Below are 26486 nucleotides of genomic sequence, written 5' to 3'. Positions count from 1 at the left end.
TGGATGGATGGTGGGAAGAGGTATATGAATGAAGATGGTGAGTGTTGGATTAAAGTGCCTGGCCAGAGAGAGAGAGAGAGAGAGAGAGAGAGAGTTTCGAGCCACTTTCTTGTACCCTTGTTATTTCAGGTTTACGACACGCCAGGAAGAGTGGGTACTTTATCTTTACCACATCCTCAGAGAGAGTGATCTTGTGTGTCTACAGGACTTAAATCACCTCATTTCGATTACGTGTTTCTGGTTCTTGCTAAATTCAGACTATATCTTTCAGCGAGAGAGAGGCTTTTCGATCTGAAGAGGTTGGGTAAAGTCGTCATTTATCTTTTTAGGACGATTATTTTTTAAGATGAATTAAGTCGTCCGGAAATAGTATCAGGAAAAAGTACAGGTCATTGATATGAAGAAATTAAAATTTATATGGGGAAAAGAAAGAGAATCTCCCAATATTTTACGCTCGGTTCTGAAGTACCTGAAGAAAGTAGAACGTGCCTGGCTTTTCTAGCTGAAGTCAGAACGTACCTGGCTTTTCTAGCTGAAGATAGAACGTGCCTGCCTTTTATATATAATATTGTACCACACTGCATTTTACTGCGTGGATAGGGTGTAGACATAATATAACACAATACTATATGTAACTATATAACTATAAGTAACAAGATGTAAAACAGGTAGTTATATCTGAATTCTCCAGGAAGAGTTAGAGCACACATACCCTTACCCAAGACTAAGCAAGAATGTCAAACACCTCTGATCATGTGTCGGAAACGTGACAGACATACACACGCACAAACGTACGCACACGTACGCCCACACACTTTAGCTGGAAGCTAGAGGGAGATATAAGTCCGATATCACATGCAGGAAGGTTAGAAGGTAGGAGAAGACAGAGTGAGACAGAGTAGGACAGGAGATAGAAAGGGGAGAGAAGGGCTAGAGAGAAGGTCCGACGTTAGGGTCACGCTCTGTTACACTGTAACTCACTAATATAACTGCGTGCAATAAACTTTGTAACCCAAGAGTGCTGTAACTCACCTCGTTGACACTACGTCTCACTACTTTATTCTGGCTGAGCTTAACGATCCCCAATCGATTGCCCTATCTCCCTGCAAGTACCTAAGACCACGCTATCAAGATAGGGTAGAGGCTAGTCACATCTAATAATCCTAGGTATTCCAGTTATAACTCAGAAATTTGAAGGTTTGGTTTCCCATTCGCAGTGTACAGTAGGTATAAGTTTTAAGAGGATGTCGGTCCTCCTACAGAGTGCTTACCAGGACTGGATTTACTTCGATTAAGTAGTATGTGTTTTTATCACACGAGATGCGTCTTTGTAACTGATACTGAATATCCGCAGTTGTCCTTGTGTGTGCCATAGACCATACTCTTGCTTTCAGAGTGGTTGACAGTCCTCAGCATGATATGGTCCTTAGGTACATCTTGTGTATAGACTCTGAACTCACTGCAGAACCGATGACTGACCCTGGCTTTATGCCAGAATTGGACGATTTTTGCTTTCTGCCCTGTTGTGAAAATCATTTTTGCTGCAAACGTGTACTTCATTTATGTACTTCATATATGTATGACTCCAATTAACGCCAGATATTTTACTCAGCACAGGGAAGCCATCCATTGCATAAGGCAGAGGTTCCCAACTGCACCTAGGGGGGCCGGTGATAATTCATTCCTAGTGAGCCATTTTAGGATTCCGGGGATTAGAGTCCTTAAGAGGAATTAGACAGGAATATATAAAACATCTATGTCTTGCCATTAATTTTGAGAACCAAGTATACGAAAATAAGAGAACAAAACAATCATTAGCGAGCTGCATGGCTGGCTAGATTCTGATCAGACTAAGAATTTTAGATTGAAGATGGTTATTTAAATCATGATTTAGATTTGGAAGTTAAACCGTCTGTCAGAAAAATAAATGACCAGTTTTACCTGCCACGTCATATATACTAAAATCACCACGAACGTTGAATAAATACAGAACATTCTATAAAGTTGAGTTTCGTAAAAAAAAAAAAAAAATGTTATAGTGGAGAACATACAATGTTTACCTGATATTTTTTAAAGGTCACTTTAATGCAGTTTTATAGTCGTGGATTTACAGGAAAGAATAATTATGGTTACCCTCTTCTGCATTCCATGAGCCTTTCATTTAGAGAGGCCTTTCCTATGGTGATTATAATCGTCTGACGTACCATAGCAGGAGGAAAATAAAAACAAATCGTAGTGAAGGGATTAATCAACATACTGCTTCCTCCGACTAACACACACACACACACACACACACACACGCACACACACACACACACACACACACACACACACACACACATACACACACACACACACACACACACACACACACACACACACACACACACACACACACACACACACACACACATACACACACACACAGATTTTTTTGAGGCAAAGTTTTCATTTGGGTAATGGATGTCGGCATTTAATCTTTTACCGTCAAGTACTGTAAAACATAGCTATAGTTTTTTAATACTGCCGTACTGGCTCGCTTATGATGGGAAAAACTCCGGTAATCTCTTCTGCTTTCACCAGGTGACATTTATTCAGATGAGTCATAGGAGTGTTGGTGTTAATAGCACCATTAACCCTCTCATGGTCGGGAGAACTCTAGTATTTATTCCACCTAACTCCAAATAATTATCCAGCCGAGACTGAGTCGGAGGAAAATGAGTTAATGACGTAAAGTAGTTATATTTTTTTTCTCCCAGGATGGCTTAGGTTAGATAAAGGACATTATAAGGTAGTCTGTGCTCTCATCACTTCTGCTTGGCCTAAAACTGTTAACCCACCTCCTTGAATGCTGAGTTGTAGCAATAGGTTAACATTACAATATGGTACTAGTCATGAAGAAGTGTCCTGGAAGCGATGTAGGGCCGTAGCATTGTCTTTAGGTAAGGTGAAAAGAATACAGTTGGCCAATGTAAGAAGCGGTAGTGTCCCTGCCTGAATTGCATTAGTAGTGGTAGTAGCAGTTGTAGTTGTGGTAGTAGTAGTAGTAATGTTGTTATTATTATTATTTTTTTTACTATTTTTTTTTACCTCTCCTCTCAGGATACGCATCTGAAACGACGAGAGTTCAATTCCCGGCTAGAGCAGGGACTAGTTTTGATGCTGTGAATGTCGTAAAAACAGACCCTACTTATCTTCCACTGGATCTACCGACATGTAAGAACACCGACTAATACCACCACACCAGTTGTGAATGAAACAGCCCTGGCATGTATTCAGTACAGACGGTGCAATGAGTATTAGCACTGAAGCGCTAACCCGCAAGATGTGTGGCATTTGAGAGGACTATTGGGCCTCAGGGATCAAACTGTCTTGTCTGTTCCTAGAGTAGCACACAAAATATGAAAAGGAAAAACAAAAATACAACATGATTCATATTCTTTCTCTACAGTCATTTCATCTACAAAGGTGGCCGTTGCGTATTTTTACGCAAGTACTTTTCTTGCTCTCGTGGTCCTGAACTTGATTCTCCTGAATTCTCTTCTCTCTGGCTTCGGCTTTCCTGTCGTTCTCTGACTAAATATATCTGTACTGTTTACTTATCCCCTAATTCTACTGACTATGAAAATTTTTTTGACTGTCTAACTTCTACGATGGAACACATCCAATCCATTTCTCCTTTCTCTGAAATCTTCATTCTAGGAGATTTCAATGTTCACCAGCGCCTTTGGCTCTCCTCTCCTTTCACTGATCCACCTGGTGAACAAGCCTACATCTTTTCTATCCTTAATAACCTAGAGCAGCTTGTACAGCACCCTACCCATATCCCTGACCACCTTGAAGAGAGTTCCAACACACTTGACCTCTTCCTTACAACTAATTCTTCTGCTTAAACTGTGAATCTTTCCTCTCTCTCTTGGGCTCCTACGATCACAACCTTATCACCTTAACCTGTCCCATTGCTCCAGAACAGCCTGTGGACCCTCCAAACAAACGTCGGTTGTGGCACTTTGGAGCTGCAGATTGGGAGGTCCTCAGGCAGTACTTCTTTGATTTTCCCTGGAATGATTATTGCTTCCATGCCGAGAGTCATTGGAGTGTGCCGTGCGCATTACAGGGGTTATTCTCTCGGGCTTGGAAGCATCCAATCCTTTCTCATATCCTTTGACTAATGCGACGAAAAATTGGTTTATTAACACTTGTTCTAATGCTGTCCACAACAAAGAGAAGACCAACAAAAGGTACTGAAGCCAACCCACCCCTGAATCTCATCTTTTATGTCTCTGCCCCAAATTGTGCTATGTGTGTTCTGCCCCAAATTGTGCTATGTGTGTTCGCTCTGCTAAAAATATTTTCATCTGTACTAAATACTCTCAATTCTCCAGCTCGAATTCTTCCCGCTCCTTCTGGCACTTTGCCAAACACCTTTCTAACGACTTTATCTTATCATCTTTCCCCCCTCTCATCCACTCTGATGGCTCTGTAGCTATTTCTTCTACTGATAGAGCAGAAGTTCACCCTGCCCTAGGGTGGGAAAGGAGGTCCAGATGATGATGATGATAAAGCAGAGCTCTTCCCTCAGACTTTCTCCTCCAATTCCACCTTAGATGATTCCGGAGCTGTCCCTCCATCTCTTCCCCCCCTCTGTCTTCGTCATGCCTGACAATAAAATTTCTTCAATTGATGTATTTTTTGACATCACTAGCCTCAATACTAACAAGGCACATGGGCCTGATGGGGTCCCTCCTGTTGTCCTTAAGGACTGTGCTTCTGTGCTTACACCCCGCCTAGATAAATTCTTCCGTCTTTGTCTATCAACTTGAACCTTTCTTTCTTTCTGTAAGTTTGTTCTCATTTCGCCTGTCCCAAAGATGGGTGACCATTCCCAGCCCTATAACTATTGCCCAGTGGCTTTAACATTCTGTATTTCAAAAGTTTCCAAGTCTTTCTTTAAAAAAAAAAAAATCAAAGCAGCGAAGGCTGCAGTGCGTGTGGATGGTGAACTAAGTGAATTTTTCTCTTTGAAGGGTGGGTTGAAACAGAGATGTGTCATGTCTCCATGGTTGTTCAATCTGTACATGGATGGGATAATAAAAGAGGTACAAGGTAGGGTAGTGGATGTTGGAGTGGCCCTGGTGAGAGAAGATAGTGTTTGGAATCTCCCTGTACTGTTGTATGCAGATGATACTGTGTTGTTGAGTGAAGACGAAGGGAAGCTGCAAGGCTTGGTGGATGAGTCTGGGAGAGTGTGTAAGAAACGGAATCTAAAGGTGAATGTAGGGAAGAGTAAAGTGATGGTCTTTGAGAGAGGTGAAGTCAGTGAATGTACAGCGAGGTTGGATGGTGAGGAATTGGAAAATGTGAGTACGTTTAAGTACCTGGGTAGTGTGATGAGTAAGGATGGAGGTTTGGAGGGTGAAGTGCTTGAAAGGGTACAGCAGGGAAGAAAGGTTGCTGGTTCCTTGAAAGCAGTGATAAGAAACAGGGAAGTGAGCATGGAAGTGAAAAAGTTACTACATGACAGTATTGTGATACCAACTCTAACGTATGGAAGTGAAGCTTGGACGTTGTTGGAAGGACACAAGTCAAGAGTGAGAGCAATGGAAATGAGTTATTTAAGAGAAGCCTGTGGAGTCACATGGAGAGACAGGCTGACGAATGAGGATATAAAGGAGCGTTGTGGTGTGGATGTGGATGTGATAGGAAGCGTTATGAGGAACACACTGAGGTGGTTTGGCCATGTGGAGAGGATGGAGGGTGAAAGACTGACGAAGAGAGTGTATGTGAGTAAGGTGGAGGGGGGAAGAGGGAGCGGGAGGCCGAGGATGAGATGGAGGGATGGGGTGAAGAGGTATATGAGAGAGGGGGGGGGTGAGTTGGGAGCAGGGCAGTGAAATGGCGGGGGACAGGGCGACTTGGAGGCGATTTGTTTGTGGCCACCCCAAACAGGATTGAGGCGTCTGGCAATAGATAGATAGATAGATCTTTCTTATCACAACCTCCTTTCTCATCGGCAGTATGGATTCCGTCAGGGATGCTCCACTGGTGATCTTACCTATCTTTCAGACTCCTGGTCATCCTCATTTCGGGACTTTGGCGAAAGCTTTGCCACTGCACTTGACATCTCAAAGGCTTTCGATCGAGTCTGGCATAAATCTTTAATTTCCGAACTACCCTCTTACGGTTTCTATCCTTCTGTCTGTCCCTTCATATCTAGCTTCCTTTCTGGTCATTCTATAGTTGCTGTTGTAGACGGGCACCGTTCTTCTCCTAAAGCTACCAATAGTGATATTCCTCAGGGCTCTGTCCGATCACCAATTCTCTTCCTTTTATTCATCAATGACCTTCAAAGCTGTACATCCTACCCTATCCACTTACATGCTGATGAGTTCACCCTTCACCTCTCCATTCGCTTCCTGCACCGTCCATCTCAGCAGTTACTTTGATTAACAAGGGATGAGGCTATGGCACACCTAATGTTTGACTCGGCTCATATCTCTGATTGGGGAAAAAATAACCTTGTTTTTAATGCATCAGAAACTTAGTTCTAACATATATCAACTCAATAATATCTTCTACAGGAGTACCCTTCAATTTTTAATAATATCCAGCTCAGTCCTGCATCATCTTTAAACATACTTGGGGTTTCATTCTCTTGGGCTTTATCTTGGAAATACCATATTACTGTACATTTATTGTAAAATCTGCTTCCAGGAGATTAGGTATGCTAAGCCAATTCCGACTCCATGCCTTCTTTACCCCTGCACATTTGTCAATTTTGTACACGGGTTTTATTCATCCCTGTGTAGAGTACAACTCACATGTGTGGGGAGTCTTCCCACACACAGCTCTTCTCAATAGGGTGGAGTCAAAGGCTTTTCGTCTCATTAACTCTCCTCCTCTTACTGGCTCCCTTCAACCTCTGTCTCTTCGCAGCACTGTTGCATCTTTATCTCTTTCCTATTGCTACTTCAATGGTCACTACTCTTCTGAACTGTCTGCTTGCATCCCTTCACCACTACGGTGGGCACAAAGCACTCGTCTAACAACAAGCTCTCATCCCTTTATTGTCCAGTTCTCTAATGCAAGAATTAACTTTGCTCCCAGTCCTTCTTGTATGCAACAGGTCAGCTCTGGAACTGCCTCTCTCTGTCTGTTTTTCCTACTGCTTACAATCTCCAGCCATTCAATCGCAATGTGTCCAGGAATCTTGAAATTAATGGATCTTGAAAATTGCTCTGTTTTCTTGTTTTTTATTTGCTTGGAGGGAGCAGTTTGCAGGCCCCCGGTCTTTAGTTTCCTCCTCCTTGCATAAACAAATAAAACAAAAAATACATAGGCTGGAGCGCTCTGCTTCCAAACTGCCCTGCGATATCTCATCTGTTGCAGGGATGGCTCAATCAGCTGTATCAGTGTTTACCACCATCAGTTATTCGTTTCTAACTCCCACTGCTACACCCACACCCATACCAGAAGACTGAGCCATCCCCACATTAAATACCATCAGGTGAGATTCTAGCTCAGCGCTTTATATGGACCACCATGTATGCACCTACATGATAAGATGGCACAACTCTCCCTTCCTTCCCCCCATATGTGTGTGTGTGTGTGTGTGTGTGTGTGTGTGTGTGTGTGTGTGTGTGTGTGTGTGTGTGTGTGTGTGTGTGTGTGTGTGTGTGTGTGTGTGTGTGTGTGTGTGTGTGTGTGTGTGTACATGAGCTTAAACAGTGTAACTCGAAGTTTTTATCTGATTTTAACCAAACGTAGTGGAAGGGTTGAGGGTAAGCTTTCAGGTCTCCTCGAGCTGTGGGCTCTCTTAACGCACGGATGCCTGGCTAAAATCTGCTCGCACTTCACCTCAGTATGAAAAAAAAAAAATGCTTTACTTCTAACCTTAATATCTCAGAAACAATAGCAGTTACGGAAATGAATTAAAGACCATATTACTCACCAACTTTTCTTGCGAATGATAGTATTCCCAAGCCTGTAGGTCAGTGCGCTGATGAATAATGACGAGAGGAAGAGGACTAATTTTCGCCATGAGTACAGGATATGTTCATGCGTCTGCCCGTGGCCCCAACTATGGCTTTGCTGTCAACGTGATAACGTCTCCATTACTAGATAAACTAGACACACTGGTGTCCAAGGCACGCCCTATGGCACTGTCGCTGAGTCCTTTCCTAATATCCTTGGAAAGAGGCTTGGCAGGGGAGGATGAGGCAAAAGTCCACGTGAGACCGGAACAAAATCGGATGAGAAAGGTAAAGAAAAGATCGTCCCACACCTGGGAGAGTCACAAAGACGACTGATGTATGGTTGCGAGGGCTGGCGGGAGTCTTCCCTGGGCTTTTGGTGACGAGATAAAGTGGCGGCCACTTCAAACTGTTCCGGGAAAACAAGTGCAGTTCTTACCGACACCCGGCGCCGCCGCACCACCGATCATTTTACAGTTCCAACCGACACAGCACTGCAGCACCACCGATTTTTTGACAGTTATGACCAACATCCGGCGATTTGGAGTTAATCTTAAATCACCTGTAACAGCAAAAATAGCCTATCGGTATTCAAAAGCGTTATCATACTGGAATTGTTAAATAGAAAAACACGTGACTGGCAGACATGGATGTACCAAAAACGTACTGTTGTGTGACCATCACTAACCAGGCACTCAAAATTTGTTAAGGAATTCACTGAGCATAAACACTCTAATTAAATCACTTAATAATGAGGGAAATTTGTAAAATACAGTTGAAAGTAAAATCCCATCTATTGGCACTATTGCTGAATGGAAGTAAAAATCCTATATCTAGTCATATCGTCACTCAGCTGAAAGCATACCATGGCAAATTATACCTGTTTCATGAAATCAACTTATGACACCAGGGTGATATGTGCTTAATGCATTGTTTGGAATGGGGGAGTGATTAGTGAAGTGAATATGTTGTATGAGAGTGGGAGGAAAGATGGAATGAATAGGGGGAGGAGGAGGTGGTGGCCGAGACGGTAGAGAAGTGGCTTACAGTCCTAATGGTACTTTGTTCCAATCTAAACTGGGGCAGGGAACAGTTTAAGGGTTTGAATTTAGCTAAAGCAGGTTTCATTGATCTACCATAAGACCTGCAGACATTTAAAAACACCCCTGATAAAACCAATACACCAGTCCTGTATGATGCAACCTTAGTATTTATTTAATATGGGCAGTGGGTGTTAGCGCCGAAGTGGCAACATGTGGAGCTGAAGTACGTAGGAGGACTGCTGGACTTCAAGGAACGCGCTGTAGAGGAAATACCCTGAGTCGGACACATATATAAAACACTGGGGAAAAATGCATGAGCAAACGAAAGGTGCTATGGACAGTGGAATGATGGAATCGACAGTGGAATGATAGAATGGACAGTGGAATGATGGAATGGACAGTGAAATGGTAGAATGGACAATGGAATGGTGGAATGAACAGTGGAATGGTGGAATGGATAGTGAAATGATAGAATGGACAGTGGAATGATGGACTGGACAGTGGAATGATGGAATGGAGAGTAGCATGATGGAATGGACAATGGAATGGTGGAATGGACAATGGCATGGTAGAATGGGCTGTGCAATGGTGAGATGGACAACGGAATGGCGGAATGGGCAATGGGATGGTGGAATGGACAGTGGAATGGTGGGATGGACAATGGAATGGTGGAATGGACAGTGGATTGGTGGAATGGACCGTTGACAGTGATATGGAAAGCGGAAATGAATATGTCATGGGTACTGAAATGTGGGAATGACTAATATAGTGGAATGAATAGTGTAGTGGAAGAATTAACAGCAAAACGGTGAGTTGAAGTAGACATTGAAATGGTACATACTGTATATACCTGTATATCAGTTCGGTCAGTCGATTAATTATAAAAATGTTCGTATATCACTAAAACACAAGCATTTTTACTCGACTACGACGACATTTTTACTGTTTTTCCTCCGTGCTATTGTCAGTCGATTTCATTCAGATTTTGAGAGGATTTGAAAGGGATTTATCCCATAAAACCATCAGTAACCACCTCAGTACAACAGGCCTTTTTAAGATGAATGAAATAGTCCGGAGATATACAAAAGGTTATTATAAGATAAATAAAATCATCCGGCAATAAAAGGAACAAAGACTACTCTCACTGAGGGGGTTATCTGTGTTGCCGTCCACTCCCCCCATCTCACACACACTACCCTTATGTAAACATTGTGGTGATTTATGTTATATACGTTTTTCAATGAGTGTTTGCACAAGTCAGATGAAATATTTGAAGCCCAAACGGATATTTTGAAAAAGATAAAAATGGCACGTCTGAACGAATATTATTTAAACGACAAAAAAAAAGTTAAACATATTCGTGGAAACCTGTGTACAATCATTATCCTATAAATGAATGTACTGGAAAATGTTTTCAGCCACATAGTGTATTCATCATTATCATCACCAAGAGCCTCCGGCAGTTGGGTGGTACCGTGTGCGCCTACCTGTTCTTCTGACCTGTGTTCAATCTCATCCGAGGGCGGACATTTAAGAGGGTGCTGTGTACGGTCTTTTATGCATTCTCACATGCTCGGACCGTGTCAAGGTTCCCCCAGTAATATGCTGCGTACATATACACACTCGGTCACGCACAAACTCAGCCACTACAACGCTGTTTCAAGATGCATTTCATCCCACACTCCTAAAGCTTTTCACATTTATACCCCTGCGTGAAGCACTGGGTGTGGGCGGGTCACTTCTCCAGTGGTATAAAGTGGTATTCCGCAACCCGGCGGATCAGTTGCCCTTAGGGACCCGCCAGGCATTGGTTGAACGTGTCTAGTAGACCTGGCCTCAGTGCCCGACAGTGCAGGTGGAAAGGGTGAGGAAGACTGAGGGTTAGGTGGAGGGAGGAGGTGGAGAGGCATATGAGTGAGGGTGGTGTGAGTTGGAGATGGGACAGCCTGATGGTAAAGAATAGATGACATAATTATCATCATAATCCACTCTTATTAAAGCGTTATAAATAATTGATACTAGTTTACATTTCATCCGCTCCTTTTTCTGGTAGATAACACAGTAGCCTGTGTTGATCATCGTCATCTTCATCATCATCCAGTTTCCCCCAAATTTAATAGGACATATAAACTACAGGAATAGTAAATAGTAAAGCACATAGCCTATAAAATCATTATCAGAGTGGTCGGGAAAATGAGCCATTTATCCAATGATTTATCATTCCGGTTTTCAGGTCAAAACAAATATTACAAAATGATGGGAGATTTTTGCACATCACACCAGGGACCACTATTATGTACAATATAAGGAATAATTGTTGAAGCTGACTGTATATATAGGCAAGTAATATAATCCCAGCTAATATGAAAAATGTAGAGTATATATTTTGCTAAGAGGACTTGTATATGTGCTTTGTAGTCTGGAATATATTTACGATGGAGTCCTTGTCGTGATTATTTTATAGTTTTGCAAGAGGGACGAGGATTGGTGGGTATAGAGTCTTCCCACGTCTACTGTAACTCCTGTAAAAATAAATCTTTACTGCACGAGGAATATTATCATAAGTTATATCATTCCTGAGAGAAGAACAAGGGAAGGAATGTTCAGAATCTCCTTTCATCTCTAGTTCTTGCTGCATATCACGTCTAAGTTGAGACAGAGACCCAGGCAAGGCTACTTTTCGTATTTCCAGGTGGCACACCATGATCAACTGGTGACTGAGACTTGCACATACCATATTATCATCACTCATAATGGCGTCACTCTTGCTAGATTAGGAGTCGTGAAAGGTTACTTTTTTAAAAATACGTGAGAGATGCAACAGGAATGGTAACAGTAACAATAACAATATCAATAACAACAACGCAACAAAAATAGCAACCCCCCTTAAAAAAAAAAAAAAAAAAAGCAACCAGGGAGCAAGGCTGTTTATACATATTCATCTTTCTGTAGCATATTTCTCTTTAATTCGTGATTTATATGAGAGATAAAAACAGTGGCCAGTTCGGTATGACTGGTGTTCTCGGACGAGCTGAATCTGTGCTATGAATGAAATACAGCGTTAAAGGTGAAGGAATACAGCTGGAGTAGTACTAGGCTCGTTTGACTCTAACTTGGTCTAAAATTTCCATCTCTCCGTCTTGAATGCAGAGTTTTAATGATAGTTTTAACACCAAAGTATTATGCTCGTCATGAAGAAGAGCTGTGGAGAGCATAGAGCCATGGCATTGTCTTATTATGCCACATGAAATAAGCTGCAAACGAACGAAAATCAACTCCAAGGTTGTTTAAAAGACACACAGTAGTTCCCGTCCAAGGCTGATCAGTACTTGAGCCCGGTGGACTGAAGGTAGAAACTGTCCTTCCGCAACACACCATCCTTCTTATGGGGGATAGAAAGGGGACTGAGAGCCATTTGTATAATCATGCAGCTCCACGTCATGTCATATCAGTGCCAGTACATGAAGGCTTCTCTCTCCAGTACATAAGTTTAGGGCAGGAGAGAGTGATTGGAAATTATGACTTGCTACTATACAAGACATCTTCCCAGTGTGTTCGCTCTGGACCACTATAATTTTATTGCTGTGTCATATTTTTTCCCCTCCCCCCCCAAAAAAAACGCTTAGGAAAATCTAGTATTTTACATAGAACTGTTTTGAAATATGATGCAATAGGCTTCTTCAGTGTACGAGTTCAATGCTACTTTGCCGACCCTTGGCGCCTTAAACTCTACAATTCTAATAAATCTTCCCGATTTAGAATTCTCGTACATTTCCTCTCTCTCTCTCTCTCAACGTGGCTGCGTCTCATTTTCCTCATTCTCGTGATCACTATCAACTTCCTTTTCTCACAGTCTCTCCCATGCTCAGATACTAAGTGCTGAAATTTATCTGCTGAGTCGGCGATCAGTACAGTATTATTTGGAAAAACAGCCGCTTTACATTCCTGTGTACCCATCTCCTCGCATTCATCTGTTAAACTTACCCTGTTTCCCAGTAGGCTAACCTAATAACCCTCTCACCAAACTCATGACGAAATTTAACCCGTACCGAGCTATTAAAAAAAAAAAAAAAAAAAAAATCATTGTACACCGGCAGATTTTGGATTTTTTAACTGGTAAATGTGTTTAATACATCAATAAAAGATTCCTGGCATTAATAAAAGCAATCACTAAAGCCAGAAAGTGGGTTGAATTCAGTCAGGTTGGAGCTACTCTACCTCTGAAATATTCAAGGTTACTTTGACTGAGCAGAGCAGCTGTGAGCTTGTGAATCTATTTTAGATTATTTATGTAGGTAAATGGACTTAATATATCAATATAAGATCCCAGGCACTAACAGAAATAATCACCAAAGTCAGAAAGTTGGTAGAATCGAGTCAGGTTGATGCCATTCTACCTCTGAAATCTTCAAGGCTACTGAGGAAGCAGGGCGGCTGTGAGCCTGTGCAGACTGTCACTCACCTCTCTCGCTCCGAAATCAGTGTTGTAAGCGTAGTGGAGAAATGTCTGAAGTTAACGAGATACGTTATTACTTTCCATTTTACTGTGGTTGCCTGCAATGACTTACCAGTGCTGCCGGAAGTTGATCTACGTCATTGGCCTTTCTGAAAGGGATGTAGATCTGTGTCGCTAGCTTGGTATGGGTTAACAACCATGCAACACATCTGTACCACAATCCCAAGTTTGCCTTCCTTCCCACTCACATACATACCCTCCTCTTGTGGTTAAAAACTCTTCCTTGCACTTGAAGTCCACCCCCCCCCCACCTTCCTTCTGTCCCATACATCTGTAATGCTTGCCAAAAGTAAGTTCTTATCAGTTGGATCATATGCCTATTCCAAAGTCATTGAAAAGTTAGGTTCCTCCCTTTCTCAATACACTTAAACAATTCTCAAGGATACCAGCTGATCTTCTCACACTCTGGCTCACCCAAAATCTCCAGTATCCTCCCTAGTACGGTGTATAGTATACTGAACTACTCCGTCCATCACTAGTCTTCCACGTACTTAATCTGGTATTCTGACCTCTGAAGTTGAAGCATTCCCTTCTGTTAGGCCTGCCGTTATACAGTGGCACAACACATGCCGCCTACCTATTTTCCAACAACTCACCTTCATTAAAAAAAAAAAAAACGAACATTTCATTACCCTCTCTACAATGCTGTTCCCTCTCTCCCCACATTTCAAACAGTCGTTAACATAAGAGTCTTTTAAACATCGTCGAATTGCTCTCATGACCGATGGTAACAAACACTTCAAGTTCTTAATCGAAGTCATTTCTGTCGACATCTTCTCAGTCAGCATCTGCTTAACGGCTATTCCTTACAAAATCTTTCACTAAGAGAGGTCTGAAAGCTCAATAAAATCATGTAAAGTATTACTTGAACAATAATGTAAGAAAAGAAAGGACTTCTTATTTTTAAAACATTATTGCTTTAACTGTCTGAGTACAACAGTCTCCTTTATTTGATTTCTTGAGCAATGAACAATCCAGAATGAGCTAAAGAGATAGCAGTAGCCAGAGTAATATTCATGTTTATCATTCAGATCCATTTTTCATGGAGTGGGTAGCATATAGAAAAGGGAAATCAATCAAGTAAGTGAATTAGCCATCATAAGACAGACCAGATAATAAAAAGCAAATCCCCTTTCACTCATTAATCTTTTTCCAGGTAAATTATACTTCACTATGAAATACTTAACAATAAAAATATTTAGCAGCTAACAGCACTATTGCGACCAGCAGTTAGGGTAAATTGGAGTAGTGTTTTCTTTCTATATATTGGTAAATAAATTATTCTATTGTCTCTGCTGTAATATGTCTTTATCCCTCTGAAGCTATAAGTCTTCTCAGTTTGAAGATATATCCCCTAAAATTTCAGAGAGTTCTTCATGGTAACCTAGTAACATTAATCTTGACAAAATCACTCTGCGCAAAACACTTACAATGCCACAGCAGAGAAGAATGATGGCAGCATACTCACTCTTTCTTCTAATTCACTCATTTTTCTGTTTCAGGAGCCAGCAGCGACCAGTGAAAAAGAGGAACATCTGAACCCCCCTAACCCCATCCCTGATAACCTCACCTCCACTGACCTGACTGCTGGCTTGACCCCTGATGACCTAACCCCTGGTGACCTGACCTCCACTGACCTGACCTTTGCTGAACTGACCCCTGGTGACCTGACCTAACTTAACCTCTACTATCCTGACCTCTGCTGGCCTCAGCCCTGTTGCTCAGACTCTGCTGATCGGACCTCTGCGAACCTAACTCTTTCTGACCTACGGTCTGCTGGTCTGCTCCCTGCTAACCTACCTCGTATTGACCCAATCCCTGTTGACTTGACCCTGTTGACCTAACCCTACTAGCCTACCCCAATGACCTAGCTCCTGCCAACTTGACCCCCAGTGACCTGACCCCACTGGCCTAACTTCTGCTCTGCTGATGAAATTTCTGCTGACATGACTTGCAACTCAACCGCTACTGACCTTACCGTCTGCTTTCTGGTCTACTGACTTTATCTCCACTTATCACATCCCTGCTGACCTTACCTTCAGTCACCTCAGTCCTGCTAACCTGAGCCATGTTGACTTGACCCATGTTTACCTGACCATCTGACCCCTGCTGACGACCTCACCTTTGCTCACTTGACTTCTCCTGACCTGACCTCACTGATTTCAGCATCACATGACCTGACCTCAATCAAACTTAAACCTTTTCTAACTCAGCCCACCGATGCCACAACAACTATTATCTCGAAAGTGTGCCATACCTTTACTAACAGATTCACTGGGAAAAATTATGTTGAAATGTCACTGAGTTAGTGATAAAAAAAATAAAATTATAAAAGTTTGACATATTTTAAAAACTTAACTGATCATGTAAATAATCTAGAAATATCCGAAAATTTTTAGAGTGAATAATGTCCATATATTCCAAAATTTGTAACTGATTGTAAGGGTAAAAACAACTGAAACAAGAAGTATTTAGTAATGTTTAAATGATCAGCTGATAATATACTAAATAACAACGGGAAAAGTGTTTTCGAGTGTTAGATTCTTGAGTTACTTCAGAACATCTACTACTGAAACTGGTAAAGACACAATTTTCTTCATTTGGAAAAAAGAAGGTTTATATAGCAGCTTAATACTCGGTCAAACAAAATTTAATGTGACCATCAATCTGGGTGAAGAGCAACATATCTTCCTAAGGAACATATACGAACCAACAAAGAAAAGAAAGAGGAAAGGGCTACACTTGTCAGCCTGGTGATTTTATTATTATTATTATTATTATTATTAAGTGGAAAGCATGCAACTATTACCTAGAAAGAAAAAGTTACAGAGAAGTTAATTCAAAACATATTACAAAAAAACTCTGTCGGGCAGAATTCAAACTGAAGAACAAATATTACAGAAAACCTAAGTGTGCGAAACAAGAGAGAAAAAGATGCCCCATATCCCCTAAAATAAAGGACACTTAAGGGGTGGGTGAATGGACTACGTAACTGCCATAAAAGGAGCCTTAAACTGAAAATACCTGAGAGTACGCAACGGTACTGCAGGAAACATCAGTAGCGAGGGAATGGACTCTGCAGAAGTGATAAAGGAAATCTAAATGCCAGAGCAATCAAGAACACGTATTGTAGAGAGTAATGTTGCGTAAATGAACGCTGCAACAGTGATAAGCGCTCTCAGTCCCCAAACACTTAAGATCACCTACTGCAGAAAAAAACATGTGAGTGATTGGGCAATGGGGCAGTGATAAAGAGGCGTTATTAGCGAGAAAACTTAGACCATACTATATATTCTAGAAAATGTGTGGTGAGTGAAAGGACCTGGACACATTGATAGCAAAAGCGTCAGTGACAAGACACGAGAACGATAGTGTTATCTCGAGGAGATCTTCCAAGGCAGTGTTAGCCTGAACCAGAGTGAAGTGATGATGATGGTGTTGCTAGTGATGGTGATGAGATTGTCCTTACTGTGTTGGTGCCTACTCGTTCTCCCACACAGACTCACCATCGCCGCACACAAAGGTAAGGATCAAATTCTTACTCTTCTACTTGGAATGCCTGGTTAATATATCTAAATGATCCAACTTATATTCTGCTAATGAAACGTACATTCGCATAATTATCATCCATGTAAATGGGTGGTAGGTGGGGGCACTTACCATCCACTCACTCGATGTAGTGCTGCTCTCGGGTGTCTGCCCTTTCCTCTCCATCCTTCTTTCCTTCCATTCTCTTATGTCATTCTTTCCTTCATTCTTTCCTTGTCCTTCTGCCTACGGGTGACTTTACACTCCCTCTTCTGTCTTTCTTTCCTTCATTCTTTCCTCTTCCTTCAGCCTGTGGGTGACTCTGCACTGAGTGACAAGCCAAATGGTTTCCTGTACACCAGGAAAGAATTTACTATGCTGGGTGGTAACCGTATAACCAGATTTTGGCACCTGGTGGTTTTAGTGGGTAATTATTGCGCTCCAATCGAATTGAGCCGGTGAAGGTTTATATCCAAGGGATGGTTGGGGTTGACTGGTCATGTAATACCACTCAGGGATCAGTGAGGCTGGTCACTCTCATCTTAAATGTCGGGACCAACTGCCTAGCCCCGGGCTTCTACGCTCCTCATGGGGCAATGTAGGATTGGATGATGGATGGATGGATGTAAATGAATTAAGAGTTCTTGAGAACCTTATAATTTGCAACCATTTCTTAAGTAACACCTCGTGTGTCTCACTAAATTACAGTATGTTAGCATTGAAGTTTCCTGCTGCTCACCTTTATACTAGCTGTAGATAATTTGGTGGTTAATCGCGGCACACACACACACACACACACACACACACACACACACACACACACACACACACACACACACACACACACACACACACACAGATAAGACAAATGTGTGGCCAAAACATGGCAAAAATCGACAAAACGAAATTCGTGAAGAAAGTTGGAGGATGTTGTTCTTTAGCAATAGGCTTAAACAACATCCTCCAACTTTCTTCACGAATTTCGTTTTGTCGATTTTTGCCATGTTTTGGCCACACATTTGTCTTATCTGTGTGTGTGTGTGTGTGTGTGTGTGTGTGTGTGTGTGTGTGTGTGTGTGTGTATATATAATCAGTACCCTTCGCGAATTCTGGCGCAAAAAGTCTGGAAACACGTACAGGAGAAAAGAGAATGCGATTATAAACAATAGTGTTTAGGTAAAATGAGTGAGGTGCGTGATGAGTGAGGCTCCTGGCAAATCCCACGTGTAATGTAGTCAAGTACACACGTTTGCTTGTTATTCCACTGTGTCTACCTCACAGGTAGGGCATGTCCATCTCATTCCTTCTTCACGCATCATATCAGACAGAATCTTTATTGGGCTCAGAAATATACCAACCATCACCAAGTTTACGATTAAGACAACGGAGTAAAGAGAAAAGTACAGGTAATGGAGTAACTTTATTTGGAGAACTGATGTCCTTGATTGTATACGTACATAAGATATATATATATATATATATATATATATATATATATATATATATATATATATATATATATATATAGATAGATAGATAGATAGAGAGATAGATAGATAGATAGATGGATAGATATAGTTAGATAGATACACATATAGATAGATAGATATAGATATACATACTGCTACTTTTGTTTTCATGGTAATATATACGCTCTGATTAATGGTGTTGCAATGGGTAGTCCACTTGGGCCTACCCTGGCAAATGCGTTTTTTATCCCATCATGAGACACTGTGGTTGGATGAGTGTCCTTTACAATGCAGACCACTATTTTATCGACAATATGTAGATGATACATTAATGGTTTTTCGATCTGAATCTCACATTCCTCAATTTCTAGAGTATCTTGACTCCAGACACAGTAACTTTGAGTTAACGTTTGAAAAGGAACAAACAATTGTCCTTTCTGGATATTTTAGTTACTCATTCAGGTATTTCATTTTCTTCCTTAGTATATAGGAAGCCTACTTTTACAAGTCTTATGACAAAATTCTCGTCTTTTATACTAATGAGACGATTGGCAGAGTCCCAGTCGCCAAGGAGTGGCTTGCATGTTGGTATATTGAGTCCGGTCCACTGACTTTGCCACAGAAGTTTTATTTTTTTTCTTTCCGAGGGATAGACTCGACCGCAGATCATGAAGAACGTCCCAAGTCTCCTTGAGTTCCACAGCCAACTTTGCAAGTAAATCAGCCTAGATGTAACAATCACCAGGCACCCAGATCAGAATGCAGGACTTATTGTGCGAATGCAGTTTTTCAACGATACTGCCCTGGACCTCGTGAGAATCGGTAGTGCGAGAAGCAATTGCCTGAAGGGCTGACTTTGAGTCTGAAAATATGACAAATGAGTCATATCTAGAGTTGAGAGCATAGTCTATGGCTTTGTCAGTAGCAAAAAGTTCGGAGGTAAACACAGATGTATGAGTCGGCAACTGGAACCTGAGGGCATATTCAGTTGACCACACTCTAGCACCCACACATTCACTCAACTTGGGGCCATCGATGTACAACTGGTGGGACCTCAAATGACAAATGATGTTACGAAACAAGTGGTGGACCTCCGCCTTTGGCGCCTTGGTCTTCTGTGCTGGGAGCCATGAAATATCAACTGTATACTGGGTGGCTCCCATGGCACTGTTTTTAAGCACTAACTTGTCACGGTCATTGAGGTCCACATCAAGCTCGTGAGTCAGAAAGTGGAGACGAACAGCAAGTGGTCGACGAACCCCCCGTATAAGATGGTGGTACTGAGGCAGGGAGGCACAGACCTTATGCCGTGGGACAGCAGCAGGTGGTCCCGGTGTATACGGAGGGGAGGTACTGACGTCAGAATAAGTTCGTTTCCTTTTCCGTGGACTAACTTGTTTGTAACACTACTCGATGGAGAGCTATCCCCTCCTCCTCCCTTCCTCATAGTCCCACACTCCCACCCAACCCCCCACCTTTTCTCTCCCACCCCATATTCCCCACCCGGTACCCTCCATACTCTCGCTCACAGCCAGCTAGGGGGTTCTGTACTTCAAGCACCTCTCTAATTACGTGTAGTCCGAACAACTAATAATGGAATAGTACAGTATATATCATAAACCAAGTTAGGAAAAGGTTTACTACACTGTGTGTGTGTGTGTGTGTGTGTGTGTCTGTGAGAGAGAGAGAGAGAGAGAGAGAGAGAGAGAGAGAGAGAGAGAGAGAATCTGCTGTGATTAAATGTTCTGGTAGTAGACACCTCATTTACAAACACACACACACACACACACACACACACACACACACACACACACACACACACACACAGACTGACAGACAGACAGAGACAGAGACAGAGAGAGAAAGAGAGAGAGAGAGAGGAGTTACAAGGAAAAGTTAGGATCTTAATGACTTTGCAGCCCATACCGTGGAGATACTTCTTGTTTGCCTGGGAATGCATATCCAATTCACATTATTTTATTCTGGTGTAAGATCCTGCCGATGAATCCCTTAAACTTCTCTACTGTAATGTTAACAACGTCCATGTTGAGTCAGTTCCATGTGAAGTAGATCTTGCACGTGAAAATGTTTTCACGTAATTCTGCTGGTAAATTTTTTCGTTTACAGCTTCCGACCATGGTTGTGTGCCGAGTCCGTGATAAGAGTAAGCAACCTTCTATGTAATGATTGTGAAACCCATTCAGATTTTAAACTAATGAGCTGCCCTTGTAGTCTACGAGTTTCTTCGAAAAAAGTCCCACGGCCCTCAGGCGAAAATGATACCTTAGTCTCTTGAACTTTTTAAGTCGACGTATGTCTTTTTCAAGCGACCAAAATTCCACAGCAACTCAGGAAGTGGCCGTATTAAGGAGATATGGACTGTGAGAACAATCTCTTTATTCCGAGAGAGAGAGAGAGAGAGAGAGAGAGAGAGAGAGAACTTGGAATGGTAAGAAGAGAGAGAGAGAGAGAGAGAGAGAGAGAGAGAGAGAGAGAGAGAGAGAGAGAGAGAGAGACTTGGAATGGTAAGAACAATCAGGAGAAATACTGATTTAAAAAAGTGAGTGAGAGAAGAAACTGAAGCAGAGAGGAAGAAAACACGCAGGTGAGAAAAAATGGAACAATGTTGTAGGAGTGACACAGGAATGGAAGCACACACACACACACACACACACACACACACACACACACACACACAAACGCACACTTTCTGAATATTTGTCGACCTATCTGTCTGTGCCTGTCTGTGTACTGCCCCCCCCCCACTCACTCTCTCTGGATCCTTTGTCTCATCCTCAGTTTCCTCTCTCTCTCTTTCCTTTCCTTCGTCTCTCTCCCCCTCTGTCACTCCCTCCTTACCTCACTCATCTTTTCTTTCTCCCTCCCTGTGTCACAACTTTGTCTTACTTTTTTCATCTGTCACATGTCTTACCTTTTTTTCTCCATTACTCTCTCCGTATTTCTTTACTTGTACTAAATCCATTTCCTTCACTACTTTCTTTCCCCTGTAATAACTGCATGCTCTTTTTCTCTCTTCTCTCTTCATCTCTCCCTGTCACCCGAAATCTCTTCTTTCATTCCGCTCTTCCCACTGTCTTTCCCTCCCTCCCTCCCTCTCCCTCCCCTTATTTTCCATTCTTAACATCCCCCTCCTCTTTCTTGCCCTAAAAGTTTACCAATTTTCTTCCCATCCTTAATCTCTACTTTCTCTCTGCAAATTTCTCTAACTTCTTTGTTTCTCTTCCTCTTTTTTTACTTGAATGTCACATTCGTTCTACTCAGCCTCAATGCTTTCGTCTTATCCTGCTTAGTTCATTCCCTGCGTCCTTGCCAGAATAACACACTTTCTTCCTCCTCCCTGTTACCTTGCCTCCTTCTCTAATTTTTCTCATTATCCTTCTCAGTGTTCCGTTCCGTAGCTCTCTTTCCCATTTTCTCCTTTTGTTATTCCTATTTCAATGTTTGCTCCAGTACCATTTTCTCTCAGCTGTCTCCCCTTTTGTTTCTTCTTCCCTGTCTCCTGGCCTTTCTATTCACATCTCCCTTTTCTCTTTCCCTTTCACACTGCTTGTATCTCGTTTCACCTTTCACTGTCTCTTCTTCTCACTCTCTGTCTCTTTTCTTAGCTCTTGTTGTTCTCTCCTTGCCTCTCCCCTTCTTATTTTCTCCATAACTGTCCTCTCATTTCTCATTTTTCCACTTGCTTTCCCTCTCCGCCTGTCGCTCCCAGTCATTTAACTCTCTCTCTCTCTCTCTCTCTCTCTCTCTCTCTCTCTCTCTCTCTCTCTCACAGTGTAGTAAACCTTTTCCTAACTTGGTTTATGATATATACTGTACTAGCCTTTATTAGTTGTTCGGACTACACGTAATTGAGAGGTGCTTGAAGTACAGAAACCCCTAGCTGGCTGTGAGCGAGAGTATGGAGGGTACCGGGTGGGGTTATGGGGTCGGTGAGAAAAGTAGTGGGGTTGGTTGGGAGTATGGAACTATGAGGAAGGGAGGAGGAGGGGATAGCTCTCCAGCGAGCAGTGTTACAAACACCTTAGTCCACGGAAAAGGAAACGAACTTATTCCGACGTCTGTACATTCACCTCCACATCCACACAAGCTGCTCGGGTACACCTCAAGGCTCCAAGACACATTTGCAAACATTTATTCTGTAACCCATCCAACCTCCTCAATGTGGCATCAGATGCCGACCCGTACACCTATAAGCCACCGACCCATACACCTATAAGCCACCGACCCATACACCTATAAGCCAGTCTATCCTAGTTCTTATAAGCGACTTACACACAATTAATAAAGATTTTCTGTTGGCATCTCAAGTAGTACCCGCTAAGTACTTGAGGACACTTAACGGTTTATCACAACGAGAAAGAAGATAATTAACATGATATTTAAAGTTCAAACGACGATCAAAATGGAGGCCCAAAACAGAACAGAAGTTTGAAAAGGTATCGCCTGATTATCCAAAGTCAGATGCAGAACAGGGACCTTCTATCTATGTATCTATTGCCAGACCCCTCAATCCTGTAAGAGGTGGCCACAAACAAATCGCCTACATGTCGCCCTGTCCAATGCCACTTCACTGCCCCGCTTCCAGCTCACACACCCCTCTCCCATATACCTTTCCACTCCATCTCTCCTTCTCATGCTCAGCCTCCTCCTTTCTCTCCCCACCCCCACCTCACTCGCATACACTCTCCTCGTTAGTCTCGCTCTTCATCCACTCCACATGACCAAACCACATCGGTGTATTCCTCCAAACGCTTTCTGTCACATCCACATCCACACCACAATACTCCCCCACTTCCTCATTTGTCAGTCAGTCTCTCCATGTAACTCCACATGCTCCTCGCAAATAACTCACTTCCATTGCTCTCACTCTTGGCTTGTGTAGTTCCAACAAGGTCCAAGCTTCACTTCCATACGTTAGAGTTGGTATCACAATACTGTCATGTAGTAACTTTTTCACTTCCATGCTCACTTCCGTGTTCCTAATCACTGCTTTCAAAGAACCAGCAACCTTTCTTCCTTGTTGTACCCTTTCAGGCACTTCACCCTCTAAACTTCCATCCTTACTCATCACACTAACCAAACGCACTCACACTTTTGTAACATTCACATAACAGGGACGTTACGAGTTGTAAAAAAAAAAGAAAAAAAAAAAAAACTACAGCAGCACACTTGGGGACAGAAAACTTAAATCTCCACTGCAAGGCCCACTGGTGAATGTAATCAAGGGCTGCTTGAATCAGCCCAGCCGAAAATTATACATTATGGGAAGAGTGTCATATTGCACAATCGTCAGCATAGAGCGAGTATTTAAGATTCCTCGGGATTGGAGCTGATGACAGAATATCATCTATATACTGCTAAAATTCCCATCCTGTTCATCTGTTCTTCTGTTTGTGCCTTCAAATTAGCCAAAAAGTCGAATTACAGTGCAACAACTTTTGAATCAACGTATGTAAATTGCACTAACTTAAAGAATGCGTTAAAAAAGAAGTGCAATCAGCCTCCAGTTGCCAAAAATGTTAATTTACTCACGTCCATAATTATCTTATAGTACATTGTAAATATGGCGGGACATTTCCGTGGAGTTTCATGTCTTTGCAAGGGGGGGGGGAGAGAGAGAGAGAGAGAGAGAGAGTTTTTAAACCGAGGAAGAAGGAACCAAAGGCCACGAGCCCGCAATTGTTGTTCCTTCCAAGAGAAAAACAAAATACAAGATTGCCTGTCTGTGCCTTCTATGGAAATAAAGGGGGATGCATATAGAACTCTTTTAACAGCTCTGACAGGTGTAACTTCTAACAATGAATTCAAACGCTTTAAAAGTGCACATTACATTACCTAAAGTATCTGGTCTGATGCCCAAGATTATAATTAATCAAAAATACTCAAGTCAACATGGTGGAAACATGGTAGCTAATTACCACTGAATATTTTACAACTATTACCACATTATTAGCACAGTGGGTCGGATGAATTGATGGATTGGTGCGATGGGTGGGCAGGGTTGGTGGGTGGGTGGTTAGTAGGAAAATAGGTCCATGGAGAATATAACCCCAGGGAAATGGGCCACGGGATAAAATGGGAGCTCAAGGGAGTTTTCCCCCAAGGAGTGACCATCCAGGGTCCCAGGTAATGCACGATCATAGGGTTTTACCCAGGCAATGCCGGTTACCCTTTCTAGTTGATCATAATACCAATCAAAGTGAGACTAAGTACACTTTCCTGAAGCACCCCATTATTTTGGATAAATATATTTGATGTTACGTTAGGGGGCAATTTGACAGAGAAAGTTCTGTCCCTTAAAAAACTGGAAATAAAAATAGACAGATTACCTCTTACACCATAAGCATAGAGCTTCATTAGTAAACCGTGTCGCCATGTCATGTCATAGGCTTTATAGATGTCCAAGAACACCCCTATCATGAATTCATTGTTGGCAAATGCCTCTGCAATACAATGCTCCAAATTCATTAAATGATCTAGTGAACTTCTGTATATACAGAAGCCACATTGTCGATCATGTAACAAATTCTTTGACTCTAAAACAAAAGGAAGCCTGCTAGTAATAATTCGTTCCATGATTTTACATAGACAAAAATGTCAACAAAATAGGACGAAATGAAGTGGGATTCATAAGACGACCAGCCTCTTTGAGTATCGGTATGCTGTGCACAAAATGCCATGAGTTTGGGAACGTTCGAGACGCCCAAATCTCATTGTACAATGCTAACAGATTAATCAGGTTGTCCTGATTATGATGCTGGATCATACCGTACGTGATGGTGCCAGGTCCAGGACTTGTGTCTTTCCAGGATTTGAGGGCAAGGACCAGCATCTAGCGTAAACTCCTGGTTGTACGGGGAGTCTACGTCGTCTGTGGCAAAGTCTAATATTTGTGGCTCAGCTGAGCGTTTATGATGTTGAAAATGCATGTCGTAATTGGCTGAGCTACTGAACTGAGAAAAACTCCTGGCGAGAATGTTAGCTACTTCCACGGGATCGTCATAGATGGCGTTATCTACTTGTAGGCTAGTCACAGGAAATGAAGGGTTCTTATTATTTAATATTTTAATATTGGACCAGACTTTGCTTAGTGGAGTAAACGCTTCACCGTGGAGGCAAAAGTCCACCACGAGCCACCCTTAGCTGTTCTGATAATTTTCCTTGCCTCAGTCAATGCTTGTTTGTATGTAAGAAAGTTTTTCCCGGTAGGCTGACTATCAAAACTCCTGTATCTCCTATTGCGTTTCCTCATGCTTGTCGGCAACCCGGTGTCCACCAGTGGGTTTTAGGCTTTGCATTAATTGTAGAAATCTTAGGATAGCAGTTTCAGCTGCGTGTAATATGACTTTTGTTAAATTTTGGACTTTTACATCTATGGTCTCCCCAGGTATATCTAAAGTGGCGATCCTTGAGAGAGATTCCCAATCAGCAGTCTTATAGTTAAATTTTGGAGGTAGAGGGTCCAAAATGATGTCACGTGTATATGACAGACAGATGGATAAATGATCACTTCCGAAGGAGTCGTCATAAGGTTCCCACGAGAAATCCTGAAGTATACCTGGGTAGACCAGAGGTAAATCAATGGCTGAAAAGTTACCAGTACGATCATCTACACGAGTCGCTCTACCACTGTTCAGAAGAAAGAGGTTAGACTGTAGAATTAGGTCGGCTATTTGCTCCCCACGACCATTGATCCTCAAGCTGCCTCGTTGATAGTGATGGGGATTAAAGTCGCCCAACACCAATTTATTCCCAGGAAGATGATCAGTTAGTTAATTACAAATACCACTATCAATAGGTCCATGTGTTGGACAGTAGAGAGTGCAAATAGACAGATACATGTTATTAAATTTTACTCTGCACGAGACATTTTCCAGGGTAGAATTTTGAACCACTTCTATTTGTGGGTGTGATTTGTGGGTGTATATGGCAACTC

The 26486-nt window shown here is 42.1% G+C and overlaps 1 protein-coding gene across 1 annotated transcript in view; it reads left to right on the top strand.

Moving 5' to 3' along the window:
* The first annotated feature begins 8039 nt into the window (after window positions 1-8039).
* LOC145405498 (nephrin-like) overlaps window positions 8040-26486 on the top strand; it is a 134785-nt gene continuing 116338 nt past the window's right edge. The window contains exons 1-2 of the mRNA XM_080276847.1: window positions 8040-8231; window positions 15035-15194. Coding sequence (XP_080132973.1) covers window positions 8040-8231; window positions 15035-15194 — 352 coding nt within the window. The remainder of the gene's footprint in view (window positions 8232-15034; window positions 15195-26486) is intronic.

The sequence above is a fragment of the Coenobita brevimanus genome, chromosome 67, assembly GCF_032717465.1.
Source record: "Coenobita brevimanus isolate Jiangsu-jjx chromosome 67, ASM3271746v2, whole genome shotgun sequence".
Classification (NCBI taxonomy): Eukaryota; Metazoa; Arthropoda; class Malacostraca; order Decapoda; family Coenobitidae; genus Coenobita; species Coenobita brevimanus.
This window is presented reverse-complemented; position numbering and strand designations above follow the sequence as displayed.